This window comes from Miscanthus floridulus, unplaced genomic scaffold (genome assembly GCF_019320115.1).
Source record: "Miscanthus floridulus cultivar M001 unplaced genomic scaffold, ASM1932011v1 os_2097_2_3, whole genome shotgun sequence".
Classification (NCBI taxonomy): Eukaryota; Viridiplantae; Streptophyta; class Magnoliopsida; order Poales; family Poaceae; genus Miscanthus; species Miscanthus floridulus.
This window is the reverse complement of record NW_027098100.1, coordinates 48,966-66,755: the sequence shown is the minus strand read 5'-3', so window position 1 is coordinate 66,755 and position 17,790 is coordinate 48,966. Positions and strand designations below refer to the sequence as shown.

General features: G+C 43.8%; 1 protein-coding gene and 1 pseudogene across 1 annotated transcript; both read right to left on the bottom strand.

The window, feature by feature from the left end:
- Nucleotides 1–7,456: 7,456 nt before the first annotated feature.
- LOC136534626 (pentatricopeptide repeat-containing protein At1g62670, mitochondrial-like) lies at nucleotides 7,457–9,437 on the bottom strand (annotated as a pseudogene).
- A 166-nt stretch (nucleotides 9,438–9,603) lies between these two features.
- LOC136534622 (plastid division protein CDP1, chloroplastic-like) lies at nucleotides 9,604–14,415 on the bottom strand. The gene is made up of 12 exons (XM_066527030.1): nucleotides 13,982–14,415; nucleotides 13,547–13,660; nucleotides 13,306–13,443; nucleotides 12,583–12,687; nucleotides 12,354–12,476; nucleotides 11,899–12,267; nucleotides 11,714–11,809; nucleotides 11,508–11,633; nucleotides 11,353–11,418; nucleotides 10,531–11,268; nucleotides 10,247–10,440; nucleotides 9,604–10,151 (listed from the first exon to the last, which is right to left on the bottom strand). Exons 1-12 carry the CDS (start codon nucleotides 14,225–14,227, stop codon nucleotides 10,067–10,069), a joined length of 2,400 nt encoding a protein of 799 aa, XP_066383127.1. The 5' UTR covers nucleotides 14,228–14,415; the 3' UTR covers nucleotides 9,604–10,066.
- Nucleotides 14,416–17,790: the final 3,375 nt, after the last annotated feature.

Below are 17,790 nucleotides of genomic sequence, written 5' to 3'. Positions count from 1 at the left end.
CCATGCCTCACTGTGCTGCCAACTCCTGCTCCGAGAACAACGCAGCGTGGGGAGCCACGTCTGGGATACTGTGGCCTCGGAATCAGTACCCAGGACCAATAATTCCCTCCAAGGCCTCGGCAGTTTGCTTCAGGGGCTCGGTAGCCTGAGGATCTATGTCCACCAAGCCCCCTGCGATGGCTCAGCCTCGGCATCTATAGAGCCACAGCTCCCTACGATGTCATCGCACGATGACCAGCACGTCGCCCGCCATGTCCTGCATCAAGCGGTACTGGAGCCCCACGACGCACAAGATCAAATATGACCGGCGCGTCACTTCTGCACGACAAGGACGGGGCCATTCCATCGACCATACCACAACAGTGGCCGGCTACTGGGCTCGGACACGCCACCCCCATTTATAGAGCGCTATGTATGGACATCCCTGGCTCTCCCTTAGAGTATAAAAGGGAGGGACCGGGACCATTTCTGGGGGGGGGGAGAAAAGACGAACACACCGATAGAACTACACACTCCAATGCTGCTTGAGAACAACGCCTCAAGCAGCCCGCACCACCCTCGCCGAGACCTGGGGCTAGCTCCCTCTCTCACCTAGCTTGTAACCCCCTACTACGAGCACTCCGGTGCAAGGAACAGAAGATCGATCTCTCAGACTGGACGTAGGGCCTCGATTGCCTGAACCAGTATAAACCTTGTGTCTCTTTGCATCACCATCTGGGATTAGGGGCACGCAGCACAAATTCACTCGTTGGTTGAGGGACCCCCGGTTCCAAAACACCGACAATTAGGTTGAGATGATGTACTAGCCACTTGATCTTGTTCATTGTTATGAGATCCACTCGTACTAGTTTGATTTATATCATCTTGCACATTTGAGTTAGAGAGCACTTGCACTTGATCATCTTCATCATCATTCACTTGCCTACGCCTCAATTCACCAATATCCATGTTCTTCATGGCATTTGAAAGTTGAATGCCTCCAACATCTTCCATGGCACTCACTAAGTTTAATGCCTATCAACCCTAAATGTGATCACACTCACTAAGTGTCTCGATCACCAAAACAAAATGGCTCCTACCATTTATACCTTTGCCATGAGCCTTTTATTTTTCTCTTTCTTCTTTTCAAGTCCAAGCACTTGATTATCACCATGGCATCACCATCATTATGTCATGATCTTCATTTGCTTCACCACTTGGAATGTGCTACTTATGTCATGATCACTTGATAAACTAGGTTAGCACTTAGGGTTTCATCAATTCACCAAAACCAAACTAGAGCTTTCACTTACCTTATCTGCCCCGCCTGATCCCTGTGCCCTCGTCGAGTGGGTGTCCCCAGTCGGTTGTTCCTAGTCGGGCCCGACCGTGTCGGTCAGGGAAGAGCTACAAAAAGAGGTTCGGCGTATCCCCGATCGAAAAAAGAAGGTTGGAGTCGGACTATGTCCCCACCTTGGCCAGGCTCTCCGGTCGGGGATCGGATCGTTCTCCTGGCCTGTCATTAGGTATCTGGGCTGGCCCGGGAGGCGTGCGTCATCGCTACGCCATCTACTAGGCCAAGTTTTTGCTGGGAAGCGGGTCCATTGGGGACCCCAGGTTTATGAACCCAACAATCAGCTTCTCCCAAATCTTTCATTTAAAAGTTACTTGATAAAAATCCTTTCACTTTCTCAGTCACATTAATATTATTTCCAAAAATTTGTATATCATCCACATATAAGCACAAGATCACACCATCTCCCCCACCATACCGATAATAAACACATTTATCAGCTTCATTCACAGCAAAGCTGCCTGATGTCAAAGTTCTGTCGAACTTCTCGTGCCACCACTTAGGTGCTTGCTTTAGGCCATACAAAGATTTCAATAATTTACACACTTTCCCTCTTGACCATTTGCTACAAATCTATCCGGCTGATCCATATAGATCTCTTCCTCAAGCTTTCCATTCAAAAAAGTTGTCTTAACGTCCATCTGATGAATGAGAAGACCATGTGAGGTAGCCAAGAAAAGTAATACTCGTATAGTCATAAGACGAACAACTGGTGAATAAGTATCTTCGCCTTCTTTCTGGGTAACCCTTAGCCACAAGCCTTGTCTTGTACTTCTCAATAGTACCATCAGGCCTAAGCATTTTCTTGAACACCCATTTACATCCCATAGGTTTGCACCTGTAAGGATGATCAACAACCTCCCAAATTCCATTAGATATAATAGAATCCAACTCACTATGAACAGCTTCCTTCCATAAGTTAGCGTCAAGAGATGAATATGTCTCTTCTATGGTTTTAGGAGTGTCATCCACGAGGTATATAATATAATCTTCACCAAAAGACTTTGCGGTTCTCCATCTCTTACTCTTTCGAGTGACTATATTATTATCCTCCTCATGATTTTCCACATGGATTTCAACATCGGCATGTTTTATCGGTTCATGCAACTCAGGTAATAAAATAGATTCATGACTAGAAGTGCTAGGTGTATTTTTTCACAGGAAATTCACTCAAAAAATATAGCATCTCTAGATTTCATAATAGTACCAACATTCACATCAAGCACTTCAGAATTTATTATTAAAAATCTATAACCCATGCTGTGAATAGCATAACTGAGAAAGACACAATCAACGGTTTTTGTCCAAGCTTTCGCTTCTTGTTAATGGGTACATTCACCTTTGCCAAACAACCCCGTGTTCGCAGATAAGAAAGATTTAATCACTTCTTCTCCCATTCCTCAAATGGTGTAATTTCTTTGTTCTTTATGAGCACTCTATTCAGGACATAACATGCTGCCAATATTGCCTCACCCCACCATTTCTTAGATAATCCTGCAGTCTCTGACATGGCGTTAACCAACTCAGCTAGAGTGTAGTTCTTTCTCTCGGCAATCCCATTTCATTGTGGTGAGTATGACGGTGTCCTCTCATTAACAATACCATGCTTCGCGCAAAACTCAAAAAACTTATTTGTGAAATATTCTCCCCCGTGATCAGACTGCAACCATTTAATTTTCTTATCAAGTTCGTTTTCTACCTTAACTTTATAGATCTTAAAATAATTCAATGCTTCATCTTTTGATTTTAACAGATACACTTAGCAAAATCTAGGGCAATCATCTATAAATGTCATGAAATATCTTTTGTCACCTTTGGTCAACTCGTCATTCATTTCATACAAATCAAAATGGATTAGTTCTAATAGTGCCAAGTCCCTCGCCTCAGCAGCCTTGTAAGGCTTGTGAGGTTGCTTTGATTGCACGCATACATGACATTTAGAGCCTTTGACCAAATCAAATTTCAAGATTAAATTCAAACCAACTAAGCGAGTAATGCAACCAAAATTTATATGACAAAGACGTGAATGCCAAACATTATATTCAACATCACAAGTCACATTGTTCACGGACTTAACACATGCGTTAGTTAAGGACAAGCGGAACAAGCCTCCGCTCTCATAGCCTTTATCCACAAAGGTTCCATACTTAGAAAGTATGCACTTATTAGACTCAAACACAAGTTTATAGCCATCTTGACACAGTAACGAACCACTAATTAATTTTTTTTCTTATTGAGCGGACATGCTGCACGTTCTTTAGTTGCACGGTCTTTCCCAAAGTAAGCTTCAGATCAACCGTACCAACACCACGAACAGCCGCACGCGCTCCATTCCCCATCAATAAGGAGGAACTTTCTCCCGGCCTAATAAGAAGAAAATAAAGAAATATTAGTACACACATGGATATTAGCTCATGTGTCAATCCACCAATCAGGTGAATGACAAATTGAAAGAATTATAGGTAATAAATTACCATACCCCGATATTCCTTCATCAGCCTCAACCATGTTTGTAGATTTCTTTCTGGCTTCCACTTGCTCTCCTCGTAGTCCCTAGCATAATGCCCGAGCTTGCCACAAGTGAAGTATTTTTTCTTTTCCTTGTTCTTCTTCTTCTTCTTAAAAGGTGTAGTGGCCCTTTGTTTGAGCTCTTGCTTGAATTTTTTCTTGTGGGAATTTTGAAGATTTTTCTGTACCACATGGACACTAGAACTTCCCTCAATAATTTTCTTGCCGCGGACATCCTTAGCTCTCGCCTTCTCTTCAACATCCAAAGAGCTAATGAGGTCGGCAATGCCGAACTCTTATCTCTTATGTTTCAGAGAAGTAGCAAAGTCTGTCCAAGCCTGTGGCAACTTAGCAATAGTGCAGCCTGCCACAAACTTATCCGGCAGCACCATACCAAAATTCTCGAGTTTCTTTTACCAGTGTTTGTATATCATGAGCTTGTTCAACCACAGAACGGTCATCAACCATCCAGTAGTCATGAAACTGCTCCATGACATACAACTCACTACTAGCATCAGACACTCCATATTTGGCCTCAAGTGCATCCCACATCTCTTTACCAGTTTGTAGAGTCACATATGCATCTACTATGGAGTCTCCTAGCACGCTGATTATTGCCCCCTTGAACGTAGTATCAGCGTCTTGGAACGCACGCTCCTCATCAGGAGTATGCGGTCCAACTGATCTAGGTTCGGCAACAAAGTAGCAGTATATAACAGTCAGCCATAAAATGCATCTATGATGTTACCTCTTGTAATGTGTGCCCTCAAAAACATTTGGTTTCAGCATACCCTCAAAGCTGACTACCGAAAAGCGTCCATCAGGTTTTTGGATTGTTAGAAATTTAGACAATTTTAGTACCAGTTTAACCTAGAAAAATATTATCAAAATGTTGGTGACATGTGCACGTGCGGTTTAAGTGTCAAGAACATGTAGACGATATTAATTATCATGATTTTAATCGCTGAAAATAGGGGATGAACTACAACATACTCCGCGGCACCAGAGCCGGTTGCGCTAGTCGACATAACGCATGTTGGAGTAGTCGTCCCGCTCGACACAGTACAGGGAGGTTGTTGTGCCGATCTCCCACTGCCGCCACGAACGCCGGGAAGAAGATGATGTTGTTGTACGATCGAGCGGTCGCGTAGTCGCTCCCCAAAAACCTAATTGTCGGTCTTCACCCGAGCAGATGAACTCACAAACGGCGGTTTCGGAAGCCTTCTCTCCCTATTCCCGTGCTGGCAGGAACCGGGACGGGAAGACTTGGTCATAGCGGAAACATGGATGTAGAGCGCACGTAAGAGAGACAAGAGACTAAATGTTGTCTTGCTTTTATCTTGTAGCCAAGGAGCAGAGCGGGCACAACCATCCGCAGGATATCAAGAGTCAGAAACGACAGAGACGCTCACAAAAGAAACTCCCGTCATCATGAGTAGAAACTCCCGTAACTCTCGCCATTAGGAGTAGAAACTCCCGTAACTCCTGCCGTGCCATTAGGAGCAGAAACTCCTGTAACTCCCTCATTTAGAATAGAAACTCCTGTTACTCCCTTATTTAGAATAGAAACTCCTGCCATAATTGGCTTGAATGACAAAACCAATTCATGCATCGCATGCTCCTGTGGCTCATTCTTTTCTCAACTTCTCAATGTAGACAGACATGATCCGCACATATAAGTTGAGTCAACATTCAATAAAAAAATCTCGTATATGACTAAATCGTATAGCGCACAATATTTAATATAGGCCTTAGAATTATTCGATTTAATTAGATAAAATATTAGGCTTGGCCCACGTTAAATCTAATACTGACCATGTTTTCCCTTCACCTTTGCAGTCTCTTAGGGAAGTGCTTCTTAGAGGGGTTGTTCATACCCAACTCCACTGTGCTCACCTCTGTCATGTTTTACGGTACCTTCGTGGCACTATGTCTCGTTGTTGACTTCTATTTCCTTGTTCTAGCTCCCTCCAGCTCTTGGCGTACTTTGATGCAACCTAGGCTGGCTTATTGACAGAACTACTGCGATCTGTATTGATTGGGACCCCGTGAAGCATGAACTCATTGAGCACATTGGAGTTGATGCTTCCCACGTGAGATCGCAAGTGCAAGATCATGTTGTGATTTTTCATTATGTGCCTTCAAAGGTCAAGATAGCTAATTTCTTCACGAAGGCACATAAGTGAGCACATCATAGCCTTTTCCTTTCCAAACTCAGTGGCGTAGACCCATCGTGAATTTGATGGGGTTGTTAGATGTATGCATGGTTGTGTATGTGCACATGTATTTTCGCATCTAGTTGGAGTGGCTTTCTGTATATGTAACACTTGTACATAAACCCCTTTGGGCCTGTGAACTCACTCGAGTTGCATTTCATAAGAGCACACGTCACCATCAGCCTACACCCGATTCAGACCACAATCACAGGGTTTGGGTACACATGGAAAGTATGAAATGATTGGGGAGTAATTAAATATCAAAAGGAGAACAGTCATGAAGTAAAGCTGATATCTGTACAGCAAATATCCTTGCTTTTGCAGATGATGAACAGGTCGAGCAACATAGCCAAACCCTGAATGCAAGCCTAAGAACACACCAACATCCCACTAAGCAAAGCCAACAGGACCAGGCTGGTGAATCCGGAGCCAGCACAGCTCCAACACAATAATGTTACACAGATGCTTCTATTCTACCTGATGAACCAGCTGCATCACCAAGAAGGGCAGAGCTAGGTATATTTTTCACCACCACTCAAATCATCTCAAAACTGATATTCGCATACAGGCTGCAGCTCAAGACACTAAGTTTCTTCTGTTCGAAGCACAAGCTCTTTGCCTGGCGACAAAAGTATTACCATGCTTGCAATTTTAGAACACCGGTCTTCTCACAGACAACCAGATTCTGGTTGATGCTGTAAACAACCTGGGTCAAGATTTCCATATTCCTTGGAGACTCAAGCCTCTTCTGACTGATTTCTTGCAAATTGCAGAGTCCACACATCTCTGTAAGCAAAATCAGTAGAACTAAAAACAGGTTAGCTCATAGGGTATCGTGGCGCCTCAAGCTAGAACCTGTGCTAGTGCTCAAATTTTTACATGCTCTAAGAGACATCACAACTCCAGCTGTCCAGTGCTTCAGGCGTTATGTCTGATCATCTGGATCTCTTTCATTTACTCTGTTGTTAATTTTAGTACGTGTCCTTATTAAAAAAAGAATATTAAGTGAGCATAATGAACAACAGGCGCTCTACCTTGATTCCTCAATCTTGGAGAAGCAAAGCACAAAGCGTTGCATCTGCTTCCAAAACTCTTAATACAGCAATACATCATAAGCACTAAAAATAGTCAACAAGACTCTTGGTTGTTTCATGTTTTGCTGCAATAAGTCTTTCGACTAGATAGAAGGGAAAGTGCTAATAATCTGTCACCCGCAAGCTGCAGCTTAAGTGACCATGAGTGACCATGAGTCCAGCATAGGGTATCAACGCAGGTCATCCTTTGCCACAGACACTATTTTGGTTGAATGAACTAACTGAAAAACAGGTTATGAGCAGAATACTTCCAAAACTGAAGGATACAACATTACATGTAACTATGTAAGTACATAACTCCAGAGCCGAATATCATTAATTCTCAGATCACAGATTGTATTTTACAAGTTTATGTACGACAAAGAGTTACATGAAGAAATCAAAGGCACATCTAACCTTCAACAGCTATTAGCTGCTGGTACAACCATACAAGTTAAATAATGAGACCTATACCATGCAAGGTAGCAAAAAAGAATCAGCAGAGCTGAATGATTACCCAATTCCAAGCATCCTATCTAATACAAAGCACAATTGTGACATATCTGAGCATTCTGTTGGACCCTTCCTGCAGAATGCCTTGATCACATTAGCAAAAATCCTACAATCTAAAACCAGTCCTTTTATTTGGATATCATCAAACAGCCTCAATGCCGCACGTATATTTCCACTCCTAACCAACCAATACGTCAAATGGGCAACGGGACCTCCTCCCAGACCTGAAGAGACAATCAACCAGTGTATTGTATGTGATGGTATCTGGGGCAATCTTCCCAGCATTCACATCAGCGAACAAAAAACCAAGCTCACCTTCCTTTCCGTCCTCATAGAACTCATGGAACAGAATGTTACAAGTCACAGTGTCTGGCACGAACCCCTTGCTGCTGAACACATATTTGGCAAACTGAAACTTGCCAGCTCGGCATAGGCATGAAATCAAAATGTTGTATGTCTGCACATTGGGTGTTATTGGTTTCTTGAGCAGATCCGTGAACAACTTTAGGACATGCAGCCACTTCCCTTTCTTGCAGAAATGATCCATGACTGTGTTGTATGTCACGACATCGACCACAAAGCCCAGCTCTTGGCACCGCTTCAGGACCTCCTTGCCTACCCACATATCAAGATTCTGGGCAACGTGGTCCAATTCTCTTATAATCCGTACTTTTCAGCTTCTTTTTTCCGCCGGAACAGTGTTTTTCTCTCGCAAACAATTAGCCGAAACAGTGTTTTGACTTGTTTTTTCAGCGAAGCGAACTGGGCCTTTCCAGCTGCCGAAATGCTTCCTCAATGTATCCAGAGCGGCAAAGCCCAACAATGTAGGTGATGTATGTCACTGCATCTGGTTCGCACCCACTCCGGTCACTCTCATAAATAACCCTCTCGACAGCGTCAAAATCCCCAATCTTACACAACCCCTCGATGTATATATTGTAGATGACGACATCAGGGAGGCAACCAGAGGAACGCATGGAGCTTATGAGTTCGTCAGCTGCCTGGATGTCGGCATTATCGAAGACTGCCTTGAGGATCGGCGCGAATGTATGTGGTGTCAGTGGGTGATTGAGGGCGCGCATTTCGTCGAGCAGGTGGAGGGCGTTGTCGAGGCGGCCGGCGCGGCAGAAGGAGAATATGAGATCGGTGTAGTCGATGGGGGTCGGCGGGAGGCCGAGTCCGGTCATCCAGAGGAGAACGGAGTGCGCGGCGGCGGGAAGGTGGAGGTGGGAGGAGTAGACGTGGAGGAGGAGGGAGAAGAAGGCGCGGTCGGAGGCGACGCCGTTGGCGAGCATTTCGTCGAAGAGGGACGCGGCGTCGGCGGGGCGGCCGGCCTTGGCGAGCGCCGACATGGCCGAGGTGTAGGAGGCGGCGGTGGGCGCGCACGCGGGCGACGAGAGGCGCATGCGGCGGAGCACGCGGAACGCCGCGTCGCCGTCGCCGTCGCCGTCCCGCGCGAGCGCCGCCAGGAAGCGGTTGTAGTCGTGGAGGGTGTGCGACGACGTCGGTGCGACGGCGGCGGCGTCCGGGGCCGCCGTGGTGGAGTGCGGGCGGTGCGCGCGGGGGAGGAGACCGCCGAGCTTTCGCATGGCCGCGCGCACCGCGGCGGACACCGGGGCGGAGGTGGCTGCGGCTGCGGCCGGCCATGTGCCGGCGGGCATAGAGGATGGCGGAGGCAGAGAAGAAACGAATTTGCGGCGCGGATGCGTAGGCGTAACGAGGGACGACGACGCGAGGCCGAGGCGGCACACGGCAGCGGGCTACGAGGTGGACTGGAAGACGGTGACGGTGAGATCTGAGCATCAACTGTCGTCGCTCGTCAGACAGACTCATAAAAAAGCACGCTTGGTGCTCAAAATCATCGACAGAGCACGAGACCTTGCGCCTAAATTCCGAATCACGGCTACCTACTCAGCGAGGTTAATAGCAACATTGTTAATAACAACATTATAGACCCAAATGAGTAAAACTGCGCATGTTGCCTTTATTGAGCTAGGTTGCAGTCACACAAAGTAGTAACAGACAGGTACTGTGAAACACGAAACATCAATTCAGCGAATTGCATTGTTCTTTGAACAATGGCGGTCACGAATTCAATTACACGCCCTTATAAAAAAAACAATTACACGTGGGTAATAAAACTTAAAAACTAAAAAACATAAGCAGTAACTATTGTGTCAAATCCTGAAGCGAGAAGTCTCCCGAGCTCGCCTTGAAAGCAGCTCAAGACCTCGAGCAATCGAGCATCCCAATGGAACTCGGCTAACTATTGCAAAGAACTCAAATTGAATTGCAGGTAACCTAATAGTACCACTACATATTTCTAATGGGTTAAGATCGCCATGTTGGAACTTCACAAGATCAGCACTGCCTGTGACCTATCCGCCGAAGGTTCCGTAGTCCGTTTGCACAGTTGGCAGAAATCACGTCAGGTCCCGGACAGCAGCCTCGGAGATTTTCCAAGATCCATCATTCTGCCTGCTCAATACGTACTGAACTTCGTATGTGCTGCGATTATAACCATACAGATACAATTACCATGTTTACGTCGTAGAGCAAGACATGAAAGAATAATCAACAGCAATGACATCTACTGAAAATACCTGTAATAACTGGGTTTCTTGGGCTGGGAATCATCAACAAGCTCAGCCGCTTCCTCAAGCACAGCATCAATTTCTGCTGCTTCACCAGCACCGACTTCATCCAAGATTATCTCAGCTCGAACAACATTAAGATTCAGCAGCACAAATCTCCAATAGCAGGACTGGTCCTTTGCTAACAACGCCAAGTCTTGCCACTGTTCCAAAAGATTGCATTTGATTACGCATAAAATAAATAAAGCTAAAGCAATAGCACATGCAAATAGATAACCGACACATAAACACACCTTAGAGAGCATTGAACCATCAAGAATCTCTGGTAGCATGTCAGTTTGATAGTCAGGGCCAAGAGCTTCAGATTTTATGTCTTGCCACTGTTTTACAAGTGCTTCTGCTTCTTGAATATCCATCTTTTGCTTACAAACTGCAGCAGTGATATCATTAGCTGCTGGGTGCTTATCACTTGCGCCGCTATTTGAATTAAGCCTATCACTCAGCCAAAGCAATTTTGACAAATTTTCAAAATGCTTCCTGACACCACTGGTGATAAAAGAACCTTCTGATGCAGACGCTTCATTCAAGGACGACACGGATGCAGACTCTCTATTTGGGTTCGTGTATCTCGCATGCCCAAACTGAAACTTGACCAATTTTAATGTGCTAAATACAACAAAGCCTAGGAGTGCACTATAGGCAAGCTTTCCTATAACATCTCCACTTAGTCCCCATAATTCCAATGTTCTGAGATGGGATCCAGGATTGCGCTTCAGGGGAACAGATGCTGTCCCTGAACCATTTACTTGCCTATCCATTGATGATTGGAGCCCCAAGTTGGCAGGTGCAAGTTGCTTAACAGCCTCCCCCAGATGGCTGTTTGGACTCAATCTTGGGGTCTGCTCTGCTGAAGTTCTGTTGCATGCTGAGGCACTAGAAGATGGCTGAGAGCTCAAAAGGACTGATCTTGGGGATCCCAGTTTCTGCTTGGATGTGTGAAGGACGCGCTTAGGAGCTCCAAAAAAGTTAGCCTGCCATAAGAGAATAAGAGAACTAAATTATTTCACAGAAGATATTGTGGGGGATGTGATTACTAAAAGTAGCATTGTACAAACCAAAGATGGCGGACAATCTTTCGTATCTGCAAAACGAGAAAGGGCCACATCCTTCAGCCACAGTTCCTGGTAAAAAGAAGCTTTCTGCCATGAGATATATGAGCAAGTAATGTAGAATATAGCTTATTTGCTATAATTGAACAGATGCAACATACCAGTGATTGGTTGACAGTAACCTTGTCACTGCTGTCCTTCTTTTTATCTAACCCATAATTCTTCGAATTTGAACTTCCAGTACTTTGAAGCTGCTGAAGCTTTTCAAACACTGTGGTGCCAGTTTCCTGAGAGCTAATCATTAGTCCTAGTAATGCAAGGAACTAAAACTAATAAATCATTCAAGTTGAGATAATAAGTTTATAACCTCTCCAAGAAGAAATGAGCAAAAAGATTCCTCAAATTTTAGGTCTGTGCTCTCAGATGCAACTAAACATTCACAGATGGTTTTAGCTTTCTTGATCTGCACAGAGGTAAAACAAATTAAAAACAATGCCAAAAAAAGATCAGCAACTTTTACAGGCTGCCAAGTGGGTGATAAAAAGAGGGTACCAACTCAGTCTGGCGGGTTGTAAATCCAAATGCAAGGTGAGCAAGCATCGCCATGTAGAAGCAGTTGAAGTCAACTACAACCCGCTGGCTCTGGGACTCCAATGATCTTTTATTTTTACGAGTTGTAGCCAAAGTGTCCCAAGAAAGAAGATCCACAATTTCAGTTGCTAATAGTTTGTCCATTGCTTGACCCAAGAAACAAGGCCAGTCATGGACTCTACAAGATGATTCAACATCAAGGCCCTGTCTAAGCAGTTCACAGAGAGCTGCAATAGCACCTTGCCTGCGTTCAGAATTTTCAGGTGTCTGAGGCAAGCTTAGAAGCTCCAAAGTGCAAGCAGGTGCAAGCTCTTCAAGTGATTCTTCAATCTGGATCACCAATGAAATAAGTTATGGCATGATTTTGTATTTACTATTTAGAAGAACTTGTTCATGTAGAAGTAATAACATCATACCTGTTCAAGAAGGGGCATCTTCTCCAAAGATGGTTTTCTCCTCAAAAGATATTGAGCGCGTGCCAGAGCCTCAAATCCAAGGGACACTTTACTCTTTTCAAAGCTGGCTTTTGCTATAGAGCACTACAACGAAATGCATGAAACCATCTAAATGTGAGAGGGGTTCCCAAACATTTCATCGAGCAGCTCTTAAATAAAATATGGAAAAGGATTCTTATGCTATTCTTACTTCTGCTAATGCCATTGCAAGAAGCACATCGTGAACATAAGGTTTAGAATCAGGGCGTCGTAGAGCCGCCTGACCAATTTCCAAAACAAGCTTCTCTTCTCCAACCTGAAAAATACTGCAACATCATACATGGATGAAGAGCAAATAGACCAGTATTGCAGACTTTTCAGGACACAATGGTAAGCCAAATATGCATGTTTAACTTTGACATCCTTCGTGTTTGGGTTTTCAAAGCTCACAGTGCATTTCACATGGAAAATTTTCAATAGCGACAATTTCGGCATTTTACACTGCCTTGCCTGATGTCCTGATCTGAAGAAAGGACATAAGTTATTATTATAAACGCAGCACAAAATGATCCTAAAGATACCTGGGTATGCCCTTTCGCGACTATTTCAGAGCCTATGGACATTAAGTTACAGATTCTGCTCTATTCTTATTAAGTTATTAAGTTATATTACATAATTTGGCGTCTTAAATCCAAGACCTAACATGTGAATTGTATATTACTAAGAAAAAAAGACAGATGTAAAATAAAGAACAAACACAGACGGTACTCCACAAAATATATATCACTTTAGTGGTCCCTGTAACTACAAACTCACTGAACATATAGCCAATTAAAGTGAAAAGTCTCAACCAAACAAAACCAGCATTAACTTGTTAGTGGCGTGACTGGTTCCAACAGACATTTTGATGAGAAATGTCCGTGTTATGCATTACCTCCTGCAAGACGCACAGAGCAGCAGGCAACCAGCTCCAAGGTATATGAAGAGAGGACCTAGGTGGAACCTTCTCCTTTATGTTTCCTGCATAATCTTGTTCGAACAGAAGTTTATCTCTGACATCTACTAGCAGAGCCTGACAAAAGGCAGCACGCAAATGATAAACATCAGGATTATTGCATCCCCTCACAAAACAAAACATACATAAATAGATATAGTTGCAGAAACCAATTAGGAACCTGTCTGAAAGTGGACACCTCAGCTGTGTATCCATCTTCTATCCCAGCAATTTTCAACTCCATTGCAGCCTTCACGATCTCATCTTTCTCAGCCTTCTCTGTAACGCCTAGCATCTACACGGTCATTGTTAAACTTAAACATGTCAACCAACAAGTGAAAATAGACAAATAGTCCAATCAATTGTGAACTGATCAGACGAAATTTCAGAACGCGTTCACACATATTTTTTACTCAAAAATGAGGGAAGCGCATAAAATTACAGATTTGTACAATGAATTCGACTTGTTATAGGAAAATGCTGATTCAATCTGCAACCGCCTAGACAATTAATTGACAGGGGGCCGCGGAAAAACGAACCGAATCAGATCAGGCGGCGATCAGAGCAACAGAAGGTGAGCGTCATTTCGAAATTGCAGTTGACTCGAACCATTCACCTGATAGCACGTGACGGGGATCTCCACCATTGGTGCAGCGGGATAAGCCTCCTGCCTGCCGCCCTCGGCCGCCACCGGCGCGGCCTCGGCCACCCTGGCACGCAGGGCCGGCCCTCGCCCACCGCCGGCAAGTCGTCCACCCGCCGCCAAGGAGGACGCATTGCCGTTCCTTACCCCCGCACGCCGCGTCGAGACCGCCGGGTGAAGCGCCGCCGCGGTCGCGGAGGCCACAGTCGGCATCACCATGGCCGGGCTCTAGAGAACCAACCCTAGCCGGAGGCCTCCATGTGAGGGGGAGCTTTTGCGGGGGTGGGAATAAAGCAGGGGGCGGAAGGGAGAAAGCGCCAGTGACTGAAGAGAGGGAGGGAGAAGGAGGAGGAGGAGGCGTCGTGAAGGCGAAGCCGGATGCCGGAGGGATGGAGGGGGGCCGATGGATCGTGCTCTCTCCGTGAACTTGGTCCTTGCGCGCTTTGTACACGTGGCATGGTAGTTCTTGTTGGACGAGACAGTTCAGGTGCTGACAGTGACATGCAGCCAGTATTTTTTTTTCTCTTTCTCACACTCATTTGGCTATCCAAGCAATTTGATTTTTTTAAAAATGTTTTATATATAGTTTTGAATTACAGTACATATGTTTGATACGGGCATTTTGGAAGGTAATTTCTGTCTCATACTTCATGGCCCAGTAAATATAGAACAGCTCTAACATAGCAAGTACTGAACTGTCCTGGATCCACAGAAAGAAACAAGTTAGTAGGATGCATACCAAAAATGTCATTTTCTCTGTGTCGAGGATCACTTAGATTTTGTGATTGTTTTCCCATAAAAAACGAAAGGTCCACCTCGCTCCCAAAGCCAGAATTTCGGAAAGAGCGTTACTTCCAAACAAACAGGCCGAACGGGCCGCTCGCGATCCGTTTCCCCGGCACTTTCATTTACTGGGCCGGGCCGAATTCCGCTCCTCAGAAGACGACTTGGAAAAAAAAGAAAAAAGTCCACGTTACCTCCTCAACTTTCACGAAAGTCTATTTTCCTCCCTAAACTTTAAAATCAGGCAAAACACCCCCCTCAACTTTTAAAACCGTTCATCTTACCTCCCTGGCCCTGTTATAAGCAGTTTTGAAGTCGGTTTTGTCTTTATCTTTTTTATTTATTTTGGTTGAATCTTTGAAAAATCATAGTAAATCACAAAAAATCATAAAATGAAAAATTCAATTTTGTTGGACTCCATATGAGTAGATCTATACATTGAACATATAATATGGTATGTTTTAGTATAAAGTTTTTGTTGTAGCTTTAGATCTATGCTTTTCTGTAATTAAATGAAATAATTCATAGTTGTAGTTTCTATGGTCCAATTGTGGTAAAATTTTTATGGTGGGCTAATTATTGTATGATTAAACTATAGTAAAAATTTCATACTTATTGGATTATGTATAACTTAGTTATATATTTTATTTAGGTTTATGATCGTTAAATATAAATAAATCTATAACTAAGCTATATATGATTTATACTAGTCCAGGCAACTGCCCTACGTCCATTTTCAGTCGGTTGGTGACTTTATTCCTAAGCTCAGGTGCTTAAAGTTTGTTGTGGGGTTACAAATGAGTAGGAATGAAAAGAAGGGTGCTAAAGGCCCGATCGGACTCTGAAACCGAAGGGCCCAGAGTGACGGGGGCTCTAACATGTGCTAAGTATTAGAGCGTATGCTCTGTGTAGCTTTAGAATTCTAGAGCTATTCATGTCCAAAAAATGAGCTCCTTTTTAGGAGAGAGCTCATCCCCTTTTATAGTCGAAGGGATGGGTTCTTACAAGTCAGAGAAAGAGAGAGAAAGTGTACGTGTTCTACCTAGTCTTGTTGCTCACGCTATTGGGTACGAGATGGCCATCAACGTCCACAATACTGTTTATGTCCAAATGCATGCGACAGGCTCTACCGTGTTCACCTGGTATGGCAAATGTCGGCGCCTACAATACTGTTTGGGTTCTGACATGTCTAGAAGGTTGTGTTTACACCAAAATTTGGGAAGAAAAACACGGGAACTCGAAGCTTCCAAGATTGTGTCATTAAAGAATCGATTGCATAAGGATCGCTATCAGCTGATTCAGATGCGACACTGGAATCGGCTCTCTTCGAATGACATCAGTAGATAACGATAATAAGCTACGGTTGGCGTCGGGAAATACATGTCGGACTCTATAAAAAGGGAAAGATTAGGGTCAAAGTTATCTGAAGTTAGGAATGTTTTCTTTTATACCAAAGATTATACTGAGTCGTACTTGAGTAGGATTCATGCTTAGGCTCCTAGTATAAATATTGGACCCAGCTATTGTAAGGAGGACATCCAATCAATCAATATAAATTACTTTTTTAGCTTTACGCCAACCCTTAGGAGTAGGAGTAGTGTAGATCTCAGCGAGTTCTTCAATAAGTAGGGTTGCATCGGTCCGGCCGACCTCTGGCTTATCTATAAGTACCTTCATGGCTTTTACTTCTGTTTGTAAGGCAACATCGGTTAAGTTCAACCTCCACTACGAGCTCTAGTATAAGCTAGTTATCGACTCTTATCTAGTTCAAGTATGGCTGCATCGGTTAAGTTCGACCTCCACTGCTCGAATTAGATTAAGGTCAAGTTATCGGCTCTACCTAAGGGTGGCGTCCTTTGGATAGATTCATTAAGTTACCGATCTTGTTGATGTACATATTGTCATTAGTTTCAGCAATATCAACCTGCCCGATCGAGATCGATCGAGATCGGCCTCACATCATTTTTAGTCCATGTTTATTTTGCTATATTACGATAGTTCTTACTTTAAACGACGGATTATGTTTCATCGGCTGTTTTACTTCAATCTTGATCGTGCATAGTACGCGGTTAAGGCATGTCTGATCTTGAGGAGGTTTGCGGGCTAGTTAAATATGGTATATAGTTCGCTATTATGGTTGTAACGATCCAGTCGATCCCCACTGATGGCACTTTAGATCGGAGGATGCTAGTTGGTAGATTTGTTTTCGATTAAGTGTGACCTTGAATGTTTGCTATGCCTGCATCGGCTAAATAGCCGATCGCCCGCACTTTAATGCCTACATTATGTCTCTATGATTCTGTTAAATATAAATAAATCTGTTTACTTTAAAGGTTTGATTTGTTATCTTTATCACAGCTACCATTGATCTGGTTGAACTCCACTATTAGAGATAACAGGTTAAGTCTGATGAGTTCATAGATTTGTCCATGTTAAATAGTCGATTGTTCATATGTTGTAGTCCCTTTTCCACCTGAATCGGCTATTTCAGCCGATTCGCTTGAGCTTTCACACATATAGCATGTCTTTCAGAAAGCCTGTCAATGTATGGATGGTTTTATGAATTCTTTGGTTTTAGTTTGTTATTATCATCATAGCTACCATCGATTCTGTCAAATCTCACTGTTGATGGTAACAGATTAGATTTAGAGCGTTTGTAGATCCATTTGTACTAAACAGTCGATTTATTCGCATGTTATATCATTTCTCATTAGATTCATCGGCTCAATGTTTTACACTGGTAATACCCACCTAACTGATAATTTTACTTATATCAGTGTGCATTGTACTTGTCAACATAAAATCAATCATAACTCACGAGCTTTACAGTCTGTAATAGTCAATTTCTCCACATATCGGCCGTTTAGATCGATTTCTCCCATTTGGCTTGCTCCCGAAGCGACACACTTGGAACTATCTAGGGCAAAAACCGACATGTTCCACCTTAAATTACTGATAAACTTTCTCTCCTTGTTAAATGCAGGTCAAATTGACTGGCA

Coding starts and splice junctions, on each gene's coding strand:
- LOC136534622 (XM_066527030.1), bottom strand. CDS start 14,227: ATGGTGATGCCGACTGTGGCCTCCGCGACCGCGGCGGCGCTTCACCCG. Junction 11,419..11,507: donor TTACTGTCAACCAATCACTG/GTATGTTGCATC, acceptor TCTTTTTACCAG/GAACTGTGGCTGAAGGATGT. Junction 11,269..11,352: donor AAGATTGTCCGCCATCTTTG/GTTTGTACAATG, acceptor CTCTTATGGCAG/GCTAACTTTTTTGGAGCTCC.